We start from the raw sequence: 12,067 nt of genomic DNA on the forward strand, positions 1-12,067 counted from the left end.
AATAATTACAGTTAACTTTCTTGAGAACTAAATACTGGCCAGGCATGTTACAAATACTGTATCATTTATTGAACATCCACTTGGCTAGGTTTTCCCCTGCTAAGATCTGGGAAGTTAGTAAGCATTACTGACTGCCCTGGTTAGTCTCAAGAAGCTTAGCCCAGCTACTAATTATATTACAACCCCCCCCCCCCCCATAGGAGGAAATGAAAGATCTACTTTGAACTGTTAATTTTCCTGTCCAAGGTCACACTGCATTGCAGCAGCGTTCATGAACCAAGGTGCCTAATTCAGAATCTTTTTACCTTTATTGTTAGGCTCATGTAAGGTTTTTGCTTTGATGGCACTACCATTTTATTCTTTTCATTTTTATCTGTGAGGAAAAAGCCCTTAGTCGGTGACCCCGGTCCTGTTTTTTTTTTTTTTCACAGTAGTGACTAAAGAACAAGGGGCGAGTTGACGCTTTAACTGCCAGGCTTCAGGGGCTAGGAGCCAGGTCCTGGGGAGAAGGGGTCAGTTCTGAAGAAACAGCAGAGACCCTGACACAAGACCAAACTAAATTCCGCGGCCCAATAGCTGATCCACCAAGGTAAACAGAATCTGATTTTTTTTTTTCAAGTTCTCTCTGCTTTCCTCTTTCCAAGGGTGTTTCGAAGCCTAAATCCGGGGCGACGCCTAGCTCACTGGTTCCAAAAGGCAGAGAAATCTCCTTTTTATTCTACACCGCTAGTCCCCTACTACTGGACGGTCTCTTCCCCCCTTCTCTCTTACACGCCTTTCCCTCCGTCTTCACCCTCGGCGGATACAGTCAATATCATGGTTTTATCCTATCGCCCTGTGCAATAGGTTGCTTTATGGCGACCTTGACAGCCATCTGGGTGGGAGGCGGGGGTGGGGGGGGGAGGGCGGTTGGCTCTGCGGGGGAAATCTTCTGAGGGCTGCGAGGAGGCGCCACGAGGACGGGGCGAGCGCAGCCAGCCACTCAGCTTTGAGTCCTCGGCAAGACTGACAGAGAGTGCACCAACGGTCTTTGCGCCAGAGACTTGCGCTGTCTCGCGAGACTGTGCGCTCCTAGCAGGAGGGGGCAGTCAAACACCCCTCCGAATGGGGGATGGGAACGTCTGTGGCGCAATCATTGCGCGAGATTGGGCCATGGTCACTGGGGCCCATACTTAGATCTCGCGATATTTACGCCTCTCCGGGCTGGAACTCAGTGCTGTTTCTCGCGAGAGCCCGTGCTGAAGGCTCTGTGAAGCCCCGTGTGTTTGTGTGTGTATGTGTGTTGGTGAATGTGAGTACGGGGAAGCAGCAGCCGCCATTTCAGGGAGCTTGCCGACGCTGTCGCAGGGGTGGATCCTGAGCTGCCGAGGCCGCCGTCCTGCTCTCCCTCGCGGGCTCCTCTAATCCCATTGTTTCTTTTAGATTCGCTCGGGCCTAGCCGCCCTCGGAGCCCGATATTCGGGCTGGGCGGTACCGCGGCCTGGGCCTAGGGGCTTAAAGTAGCAGCAGCGGCGGCGGCAGCATCAGAAGCAGCAGCAGCCCCTTCCCGAATACGAGCAGCACAGGCGCCCGAAAGCCCGCACAGGTACGGAGGCGTGGCGGACTTGCCAGCAGTCCGAGCTTTTTCGAGGTTTGGTTGTCTGCTGGGCTGAGGGATACTCTTTTTAGCGACGGGGGGGGGGGGGGAGGGTGTGAGTCGGGATACAGGTCTTGAGGAACCTACGTTTTGGCCACCGCGCCCTTTTCCTTTCGGGGAGAGTCAGGATTTTGGGGGTGGTCACGACCCTAGAGAGGCCTCGGGCAGATGGCGACCTGTCCCTTCGAGGCCCGGGTCGGCCGCGACCTCCCAACATGGCGCCAGGCGAACGCTGCCTTGGCACACAACCCCTCCCAGCAGAGGGAGTTTCCCTTTGCCCCTAAAATGGCAGCGCGGGGTTTGCGCGGAAAGGGCGCTCTCGCTGGAGCCTCGCAGGTTTTGTTTCTGGACTTCATTGTAGGCTTTTTGAAATAAGACGTTAGCGTCTGTATTTTCATGTGTTTCGTTTAAGAGGCGCTTGAGATTCACTTACACAATCCAAGCCTTTAAAGTGCGTCGTTCGTTGTAGGGCTTTGGAAGGGTTTTTCTGAAGTTTCGCAGTGCGTTGGTTTAAAACACACACAATCGAGAAAATGTGTACTCACAGAATTTTGTTTTTTCCTAGGTGTTTAGAGAAAATGGCAGACGATATTGATATTGAAGCAATGCTTGAGGCTCCGTACAAGAAGGTGAGAAAAAACATGTCGGTGAGGTTTCTATATTTCTTAATTTAGCATTATTCACGAAACTACTGCTGAAATGTAAACTAACCTCCCCGGAGCCCTCTTGATTTATCTTATCAGAGATGCATTACATGTAACTTACAAAAGTAAATATATGCTATTGATGTAATAATATTGTGCAGTAGTTTCACTTCAGCGTGATGAATAAATGCCCATCTATCTCTCTTTGTAGACTTGCCTAACGATATCTCACCTCTACTCCCATGAATTCACCTTTGATTCCAGTGTGAACTGTCAATCATAAGGTAGTAATTGAGTGACTTATCGCTGTACCGTGGTCCCCTAGGTAAAATGACTCAACTAAGAATTACCAGCTCCAGTTTGGTATAGCAAAAAGGTGAATGTAGTGGTTTGGGAAAACAGCAGGGGTCCAAGAATAATAAAGCATAACCAGTCTGTGGCAAGTAAATCTTTTAATAAGTCTCATAAGAAGAAATGGGTGAGATTTAAAAACATACAAGACTGGTGACAGTAAATCTTCAAACAGGCAGGTGGCGATCTGCTGCTCAGTTAATAATTATTAAAATTCTTGGATCCCTGAATAGAAAAAAAATTTCTTTTAAAACAAGAGGCAGTATCACAGCTTAGAGTCACTTGATGACTGTTTTACTGTTCTCCATATTGTTTTATTTTCAATTAGGCCCTGCCATAGTATTTCACACTAAAAACTACAAAGGAATTATTTTGGCTAATAAAGATAGTCTTTGACCCGTTTCAGTATCACAATAAAGTAAACTGTCTTTTCATTCTTTCACCAGTTGGTGGTGAAACTAGCAGCATGCATGCATTATCACTTGTGTCACAAACTGTAAGCTTTGTAAATTAGCAATTATACTCATAGCTGATGTGATCAAACTTTAAACATTGCACTAAACCTTTTAAAAATAATGCATTTGTTTTTTGAGTGTATAGCACGACCATGTGGTACCAATTTGGATGAATTCTTGATAGCTGTAAATAATGTAGTTTCGTAATGCATATACTCTTGACAAGCTACTTTCTATTTTAATGTTAAGATTCTTATGTCTTAGTTTAACATGGATGTAATTCCATGTAAACAGGTATGGAAGTAGGAAATGTTTAGGTTGGACTGGTGGATTATTAATTGACTTTCTTGGGTTCTTGGGAGTCAACATTACTAAAGCAGTGTGAATCCCTGTTTGCTTCAGGGCGAGATGTGTGACAGAGGTGGCATCAAGCTCTTACAGTCCCAACCCTCCAACGGAAATGGGCGAAGATCTCAGGAATGGCATCGGTCACAGGAAATCGATAGTGGCTGGCTGCTAGCATGGCCACTTGGGGCTTAGGCAGAAATAGAGCCATGGTACTGACGAAAGGGACCATAGAACATGGACTAAAGCTCAAAACAGGACTTCATTCATGTTTTATAGAGATTTTATTTAACCATTGCAACATTGTAAATCTGGATAGCTTAATATCTAAACCATAAGTAAAATTAACATGTTAATGTGGAAAATTTTTCATTTTTGTATCTTGATGGCTTAATTGTAAGCAACAAAGTGATTAAACACATACCCATCTAAATTTTTTTATAGCCTTCCATATTAAGCTATAAGCAAATAATTAGTTTTAAAATTGTTTTGTATTTTCTTATTCCTGTTCCCTTTACCCTTTGACAACTTGAAATGTTACCACTTCGTCCTCATGATGTTCTTCTATCAACCCTGCTTAGGATGAGAACAAGTTGAGCAGTGCTAACGGCCATGAAGAACGTAGCAAAAAGTAAGTTTCAAGAAGGGGCTGGGGAGAGGGGTGAACATTATGTGCTTGGAATTTTACATTGTGTTTCTGGCAAAAGTATCAACTGAGATTCTTTCTGAAGCTTTCCTTTTTGCCTCTTTAAAAAAATTGGTTCTTTTCCTTTTGGAATGAGAAACTCCTTCCTTGAGTTTTTTATTGCCTGGATTTCAGGGTCCTCTGGACACCTTTCCCTCAAAAACCATCATGCTAATCTGGTAGGATTCCTTGGATTAGAGTTTATCTTTTTAAAATTTAAACTTTGGCTTAAATTTAATGTTAGCAGTAAAACTATAGTATATCTATCATACTGCTGGAAAGAAAAGTTATAATAGAAAGATAATCAGGCCATGGGAAGTGTTTGCCCTAAATTGCTGAAGGACTCAAAGTTGTGAATTATTTCTTGTCCTTGCTGCTTGAAGGCTTTTTTTTTTTTTTTTGTAGTAAGGTGATAGCAAGCTTCTGTATTTAATGTGGCTTTTGTTTTTGAATTCTAATATAGACTTAATAGACTGTGAGTTCTTAAATTTATGACTATTTAGGGGATTAATGTGGTTTAGATGAGTAGCCTATAATAGGAACTCTGATAAATTAGTACAGCAATACATTTGTGAACAGTTTAAAATCGATCCACTTTTAGAGTTTGGATCCTCTCAGATACTGAAGTTTGCTTTCAGCTCTAAGGTTAGTGAATCTTTACAGTATGGTCATGTTATAAGCGTAAAATTGTTCTCCTTATAAAAACTGTTCTCCTTAAAAAGTGCATTATAGTAAGTACCTCAGTCATGCTTACAACAACTGTATTAGGTAGGTTGTTTTAATTTCATAAAGAAGAAGAGGAAAATTGTCAGATTGAATTGTTCAGGGCCTTCATGGAGCCAGTATTTTTACAATAATCCTAAGATAATGTAATAAATTTTAAATAATTATGTCCTTTTTTCTGCTATGGTTCTTTACTAATAGTTATAGTTAGCAGGAGATGTGGGATCAGATTGGGTTTACTCTTGAATTACGGTCTGAGGCAAACCATCCAGTCCTTGTAGGGTATGTTACCTTACTTCAGACTTTTTACTGAAGTCATTCTGTAATCAAAAGAGAACCCTGCAAGACAGAGATACCCGCATAGATGGGCTTAAATTGTCCAATATCAGTGGCAGGCCTGGTGGCTGAATATAGTTTTCAACTTAAATGCCAAAAAAATGAGGTTATATATTTTTGCATACAGAACTTTTATAAACCATGCTCTGATACCATCCCTTGCCACGAATAACATCTCCAGTTTGTACTTGTTTTATTCTGCATCTAAGTGCATTAGGGATACCTGGCTTTAATAGGGAAATTGAGCATCAAACTCTTCTAGAGTGGTGTTCGGTGGTACTTATCTAATACTGAGTTCTGTGAGACTAAGAAATGGACAATTTACAGTAATTAGTCCTAAGGTTCTTTGTGGAAGGGAAGATACTTTCTAGATACTGCTTGCAGTAATCTTTTAAAATGTGTTCAAAATGTTTCTGTCACACTAACCATTCTCAATTATAACTGACTAAATGGTTCCCTGTTCAGTCAGGAAACTTGCCACCCATTTTTCTGAAGAAAATTTGCAATCCAGAAGAAAAGTTACATTTAGGGGTAGATAAAATATGTAACAAGTAAAAGTGTATTATGCTTCTTAACCAAAGGACATGCCATTTTCCATTTTTCACTCCAAAACTCCATTGTCTTAAAAGCCATTGAAATGTTGAGATACAGTTTGTAAGGTAGTAAATGTTTTCTCTTAAAAAATTGTAATGCTGATTCTCAACATACTCTTATAGTAAAAGGAACTAAGTTTGACATAACACAAATCATCAATTAGGCTGTTTTCTGAAGAGCTGTGAGTTTGGTAAGACTTCAAAGTATGCTTTTTAAGTACCTGAGGTTGCCTTCATGGGAGTGTTAACTTGTGTTTCCAATTCTGCAACCTCTAAACCAGCATTGATTCTGTTAAGCTCTTTAGAGAATTACTCAAAAAAAAGGATGACAAAAAAGTAACACAGTTGAAATAATATTGGCTACTGTGGTGTGGATTATCTATAAATTTTGGGATAAATGACTTTTGTATTTTTTTTCTTATTTTCCAGAATACTTTGCATTTAAAATTTAGATCTTCGTCAAATCCAGTTATAGCAAAACACCTTTACAGCAGAGGCCATATAACCAAAAAGTCCAAAGGCCCAGCCCAGTGGACCATTTACTTCAATGATGTTCAGTACAAATTTCCACTGCCACTAAAGACTTTGGAAAGTCCCTTTTAAGTTGTAACAGGATTTGACTATTAGTGAGGATTTTGATAACTGTTAATGTTTTATGAAGCTGGAATTTGTTATAGAGAAGTACTGGTTTCATGCGCCCTTCAGTTTTTGTCTGGGCTTTTAAGCAAAATGTATTTTCTGAATGTGTTAGTATATTGCTGTTTATCTATGTGGGGTTGCCTTCAGATGTGAGTGGGAGCTTGTTTACAAAAAGTACTACAAAAACCTTAAGTTAAAATTACTTTCCAAAAAAAATTATTTTCCAATTTTGGCAGAATAATTTATGGAGCTTATGAGTGAATAGGGAGGTTGGCTCCCTCTCTTGTATGACTATGAACAGAGCAAAAACTTTGTTTTTTTTTGTGTATGGGGGATCAAGCTGCATTTTACCCAGTTTCCTAATTGAATTTTAGGACTTACTGGCTCACAGAATTCTTGTGTTAAAGAGAGAGTCAGATTTTTCAGGCAAGAAAGTTGGATTGTTGTCTGTTGCCTTTCTGGCATTACTTTGGTGACTTCTATATAAATAATGAGTGTAGCCTAATTTTCTGTCATGTGCTACCTAGCATGTACATTTCTGACAGTCAGGTGGATTATCTTGAAATTTTAGACAAAGTTTCTGCCTCCTTGGAAAGCTCTACATCTCCTTGTGATTGGAGTGTGGGTTTCAAGATTCCAGAAGGTGGGTGTCTTCATTTTCTCTTTTCAATGCACTCTAAGATGACCTGTTTACAGGTTCTCTGAGGCAGACCTCCATTGTTCTTGTATTAACTTTTGTTTTGATAAGGACTAAACAAATTTCCAAGTAATGATGTAGAGTTGTCAAAATGTTTAATTTTGAAACCAGTACAAATTTATATTTTAGTAGAATAAGTTTATTTTGAGATTTTTTTGAATTTAAAATATCTGAAGGCACCTCTAAAATTTGGGTGATTATACAGAGGTACAGATTGTAAGATTTAATTGAGTGGGTGAATACAGAAATGAACAGAAAGGTCTGATGGACTCTTGCACTTTTCAGAGTGAGATTTTATTAAGATTCATGAAGGTTAAGTTGATTTTTGTTTTCTTATTACACTTCACAGGCTTGTGATAAACAGGCTTAAAAATAGCATACTCTTTTCTTGTATATTCGTTATAACTTTACAGAAAATATTTGAAATGGTCACTTTCAAATCTAGAAGTGTGAAAATAGATTTTATTCATTAGTTCATAGTGTTCTTTGTTATTTTTAAAAATCAAAATGTTGATGTCTGTTTGAAGTATAAAAATACTTTCATGTGTGAATTGGGTCAAAATTGACTTCAACTAAATCAGTTTAATGAAAACTATTTATGAACCAGCACTAGTACTTCAATGTGAATGTGATCTGTTGTAACTTCGATTTTATTAATGTACGTTGTGGGTTGCAGTAATGCTTGTTGGCTTGATACATGACAGTCAAACTTCATTTAAAAGTTTAGGTTTTGATTTATATCTGCCAACGAGTCTTGTTCCTCTTTAACTGTAGCAACTTACAGTAAATCATGCTCTTAATGGATGAGTCTCAAATATCAAATAATTCTCTGCTCATCTTTTCAGTAACAGTAAAGCAAAGATGGAATATTGTTTACCATACGAAGAAATTGTTTTTCCTGACATGGTTGTGAACCATTGTATGATCTCAAAAATACCGAATAAGTTTACAAATTAAGTTACAAAAAATAATTTGTGACCATAAAAAAGGAAGTGTATTTTGGTGAGTTCTTCAGCCAACAAGATAATTGTGGATTTTTTTTTCTTCAGGAGGAAAAAAAGCAAGAGCAGGAGTCGTAGTCATGAACGGAAGAGAAGCAAAAGTAAGGAACGGAAGAGAAGCAGAGATAGAGAAAGGAAAAAGAGCAAAAGCCGTGAAAGGAAGCGAAGTAGAAGCAAAGAAAGGAGAAGGAGTCGATCAAGAAGTCGAGATCGCAGATTCCGAGGCCGCTACAGAAGCCCTTAGTATGTAACTTTTAATTTTGATTTTGGTTTGAGGGTCATTTCTTGAGTATTCCAACAGCAAATTATTTTCAAGGACTTGAATTATAAAAAATTTTGATGATTGCTTTGAAGGTATTAAAAGCTAAAGGATCTTGGCCTTTGAAGACTAATAAAGAGAAAAATACATGGTAGACAAATACTTTCCTTTACTAGGCATGCAGCTTATTTCCTGTTACTCCATCTGAAAATGTTAATTGTATGCCATTTCAAACTAGCATTAGAGTGCTAGGAGGAAATTACATATGAAATCTTGTCTGTAGCTGTTTTCAGCTGAAATGACAGACCTTTTATGAATTTGTTGTGTATGCCCCCTTGAGCTCATCACATGCTTTGTATTTAATATTCTTTGATAATCGATATTCCAAACTAAAATTTATACTTTTTAAATCACTATAGAAATTTGGGAGTGCTCATTTAAACAAATTGAAAGCAAGTTCATTGTGATCATTAAAACAATATTAGAGACTACCTAAAGCAAGGATCAAATTTAGTAGTCCTTGATGCTTTATGATTATATTAGCACATTGTTGTGAACTGTGTGCACAGGGTACATTTTAAACAGTTGAGGATAGATTTTTAGAGATAACAACTGGATCCGACTTTGCTCATTCACTTGGGCAAGTTATTTGATCATTTTTTTATTTGAAAGAGGCAGGGAGAGAGATCCTCATCTGCTGGTTTACTCCCCAGATGGCTGCTGCTATGAAGCCAGGAGCTTCTTCCAAGGTCTCATGTGGGTAGCAAGGCCCAGGGAATTGGGCCACTTGCTGCTGCTTTTCTCAGGCCCATTAGCAGGGAGCTGGATTGGAAGTAGAGCAGCCCGGACCAGCACCAGTGTGGGTTGTCAGCATTGCAGGCAGTGGCTTTACCTGCAACGCCACAACGCTGGCTCATTTCCTCATCTTATGTGAAGGAAATAACTGGAAGATAAACTAGAGTCATAATTGAGAAAAGAATATAAATAATTAAGAATACTTATATTCATGAAGTATTTGGGTATTAATTTAAATCCTTTGGAGTTAGTAACACTTTGAGTTCTGATTCTGACTTGAACTCCTGTTTGTTAAACTTTGTTTCTAAGATGTATTAATTTGAAAGAGAGTGAGGGAGTGAGAGGTAGAAAGCAAGATTTTCCATCTATTGGTTCACGCCGCAATGACAGGAGCCTGGAACTTGGCAAGGTCTCCCATGTGGGTGGCAGGGGCACAAGCACTCTGTCCATCTTATGTCTCTTTCCCTGGCCTATTAGCAGGGAACTGGATCACAGTGGAGTAGTTGAAACTTGAACAGGTGCCCATATGGGAGGCCAGCATTGCAGGCAGCATCTAAACTCACTGTGCCACAATGCGGTTTAACTGCTTAGTTCAGAAATTTTGAGAGCTGAAAATGGAACCATAATGCTTATCTGGATATTATATCAAAAAGTTTTCCTTATCTTAATTTATTAAGATGTACTGGATTCAGAAATGGGACTGTTAAATCTTCTTGCCCAAATGAATTGCAAAGGAGTGTAGATTGCTTAGAAGTCTGCTTGGGGTCCTGCTTGGACTATTAAAAATTGTTTAAAAATTACCTAGTTTTTGTGTTAAGTTACAGGTGATTTTTTTTAAGGCTATAACAGACTACTTTTTAATTAAAGGAGAGATTATACCTTAGAGGTTCTAACTTAAACTTTTATTAGGTAAATGTATATCCTTAATTCTCACTGTTAGTCTGGATTGCAAATGACACATCTAATAGAAAATAATTTTATTTAGAACTGTTTGGATGATGTAGGTGATTGTAGATTCCGTGAAAATTAATTCAAATGTGGATCATAGGCTCGATTCATTTTACTAACCTTCTTGAATAGGGTTCAGATGAGCACTGAGGGATATCTGACTGATGGCTTTAAATTAGACTTTTTTAAAAGGCACAAACTACTGGTAGAGAATAGTTTTCTTTGTGATCTGAAAACAGTAACAAAAAATTTACTGAACAGTTGGTGAATTACTTTCACATACATACTATGGAATATTTTACCACAAAGAACTGAAATATACTATGCTAAATGTAATGTTATTTGGACTAAGAATTGCTCATACAGAGAAATTTTCATGACTAAAAATTATATCCTTTATTTTTAAAAAGAAGCTCAAAGAAGGAAACAAAACTTACGTATTGTATTTACACATAATATTCCTCAGGAAGAACCTGTAGGAATACACACCAGCTTGTTAACAGTAGTTAACTACTGATGTGAGCAAAGTGGAGAAGAATTTCTTTCCACGATTTTGTGTATATGTGTTTTCTTTCCGTTTCAAATATATTCATAAATATATAATTAAAAAGGAAAACTATAAATTGAAAATGGGTGTGAACATTTTCAGAATTAAAAAATTTGAGGCTGTAACCTTTGGTCTTGGCACCTCTCAGTGGTCCAGGTTGGATAAACATGAGGGCAGATTGCCTGGGATAGAGCTAAGAAAAAAAGTTTTTTTTTTTGTTTCCTCTTCATAATTGAGGTGGAAAACAAGCAGCCTAAACAATGTTAAACTTGCTGGAGAGCGCATGAACGCGATCTTAGCAAGACCCTAAACCTGTAACTAGTGTAATTTTGTGTTTCCTTTTTAGCTCCGGACCAAAATTTAACAGTGCCATCCGAGGAAAGATTGGGTTGCCTCATAGCATCAAATTAAGGTTTTTAAACATACTTCTGAATTGCTTAAATTGTTTTTAAAGGAACTAATTTGATTTTACTTGTTTGGGTAACTTCTGAAACTCTTTAACTTTGCAGCAGACGACGTTCTCGAAGCAAAAGTCCATTCAGAAAAGACAAGAGCCCTGTGAGGTAGCTGTGTCCCTATTTTTTTTTTCTTCTAAACTTCTGCAGTTCATGCCATTGCTGAATTTAATAACAGTAATTTTGACAATACTAAATTTTGCTTTTGCTTTCTTTTGCAGTACTACAGTACTTTTAAATCAGTGTGAATTTCTACTGAGTTTTCAGTAACATTAATTTCATGTAATTTAAAAAGCACAAATTGCCATTTTTAATGTACAGTAGCTAATCTTATTTCCCTGTTAAATAAAATTTTAATAGCTCTATGGGAAACTTAATAGACTGGCTTCAGAATTAATAAATCATGGGTTGATTGAAATTGCCTTATGTAGAGAAGTACTAACAATCAACCATTTCGCTCTTGCCTGAAAAAGTATTTTATCTCAAAAGCCTGAGTGAATTACCTTAGTAGTATTCTGTTCTTGAATGTTTCCATGAATTAACTTTCTTTCTAAATAAAAATAAGACTGATTTGTCCAGGTCGTCAATTGTGTGTTGGAAACATTTTGACATACAATAGCATTATTTTTCACTGGTCACCTCTATATAAAGACCAGCTTTTAAGAATGAGTTTTATATGTTAATTTGGTATAGTTTAATTGTGTATTTCATGAAAATCTATGAATTTGAAAGCTCTGCAACAGACGTTTTACTCTAAATAGTGGGTTTCACAAGAAAATCCACTTATTGTCCTCATTTGCTGAATCTAGTTCAGTTTTTATGTGTTTAACCGTAAAATTTTTTAAAATATTGATTGAATTATTTGAAAGAATTACGGAGAAAAAGGGAAAACCAGAGAGATCTTCCATCTACTGGTTCACTTCCAAATGGCCCCAGTGGCCAGGACAAACCTAGGAGT

General features: G+C 38.1%; 1 protein-coding gene across 31 annotated transcripts in view; it reads left to right on the plus strand.

The window, feature by feature from the left end:
* Positions 1-1,067: 1,067 nt before the first annotated feature.
* RBM39 (RNA binding motif protein 39) overlaps positions 1,068-12,067 on the plus strand; it is a 34,328-nt gene continuing 23,328 nt past the window's right edge. For 3 of the 31 annotated variants that reach the window (XR_011379715.1, XM_070051295.1, XM_070051299.1), the window contains exons 1-6: positions 1,103-1,585; positions 2,202-2,283; positions 4,013-4,062; positions 8,154-8,348; positions 11,001-11,066; positions 11,164-11,217. Coding sequence is in view for 19 of the 31 variants with exons in the window: in XM_070051295.1 (XP_069907396.1) it covers positions 2,215-2,283; positions 4,013-4,062; positions 8,154-8,348; positions 11,001-11,066; positions 11,164-11,217 (434 nt within the window). In the remaining 12 variants the exon portion in view is untranslated. Of the gene's footprint in view, positions 1,586-2,201; positions 2,284-2,491; positions 2,565-3,488; positions 4,067-6,197; positions 7,055-8,153; positions 8,349-11,000; positions 11,067-11,163; positions 11,218-12,067 lie in introns of those variants that run through there. The other 28 variants (XM_008255967.4, XM_008255968.4, XM_008255969.4 and 25 more) reach the window with 25 other exon arrangements.

This window comes from Oryctolagus cuniculus, chromosome 11 (assembly GCF_964237555.1).
Source record: "Oryctolagus cuniculus chromosome 11, mOryCun1.1, whole genome shotgun sequence".
Classification (NCBI taxonomy): Eukaryota; Metazoa; Chordata; class Mammalia; order Lagomorpha; family Leporidae; genus Oryctolagus; species Oryctolagus cuniculus.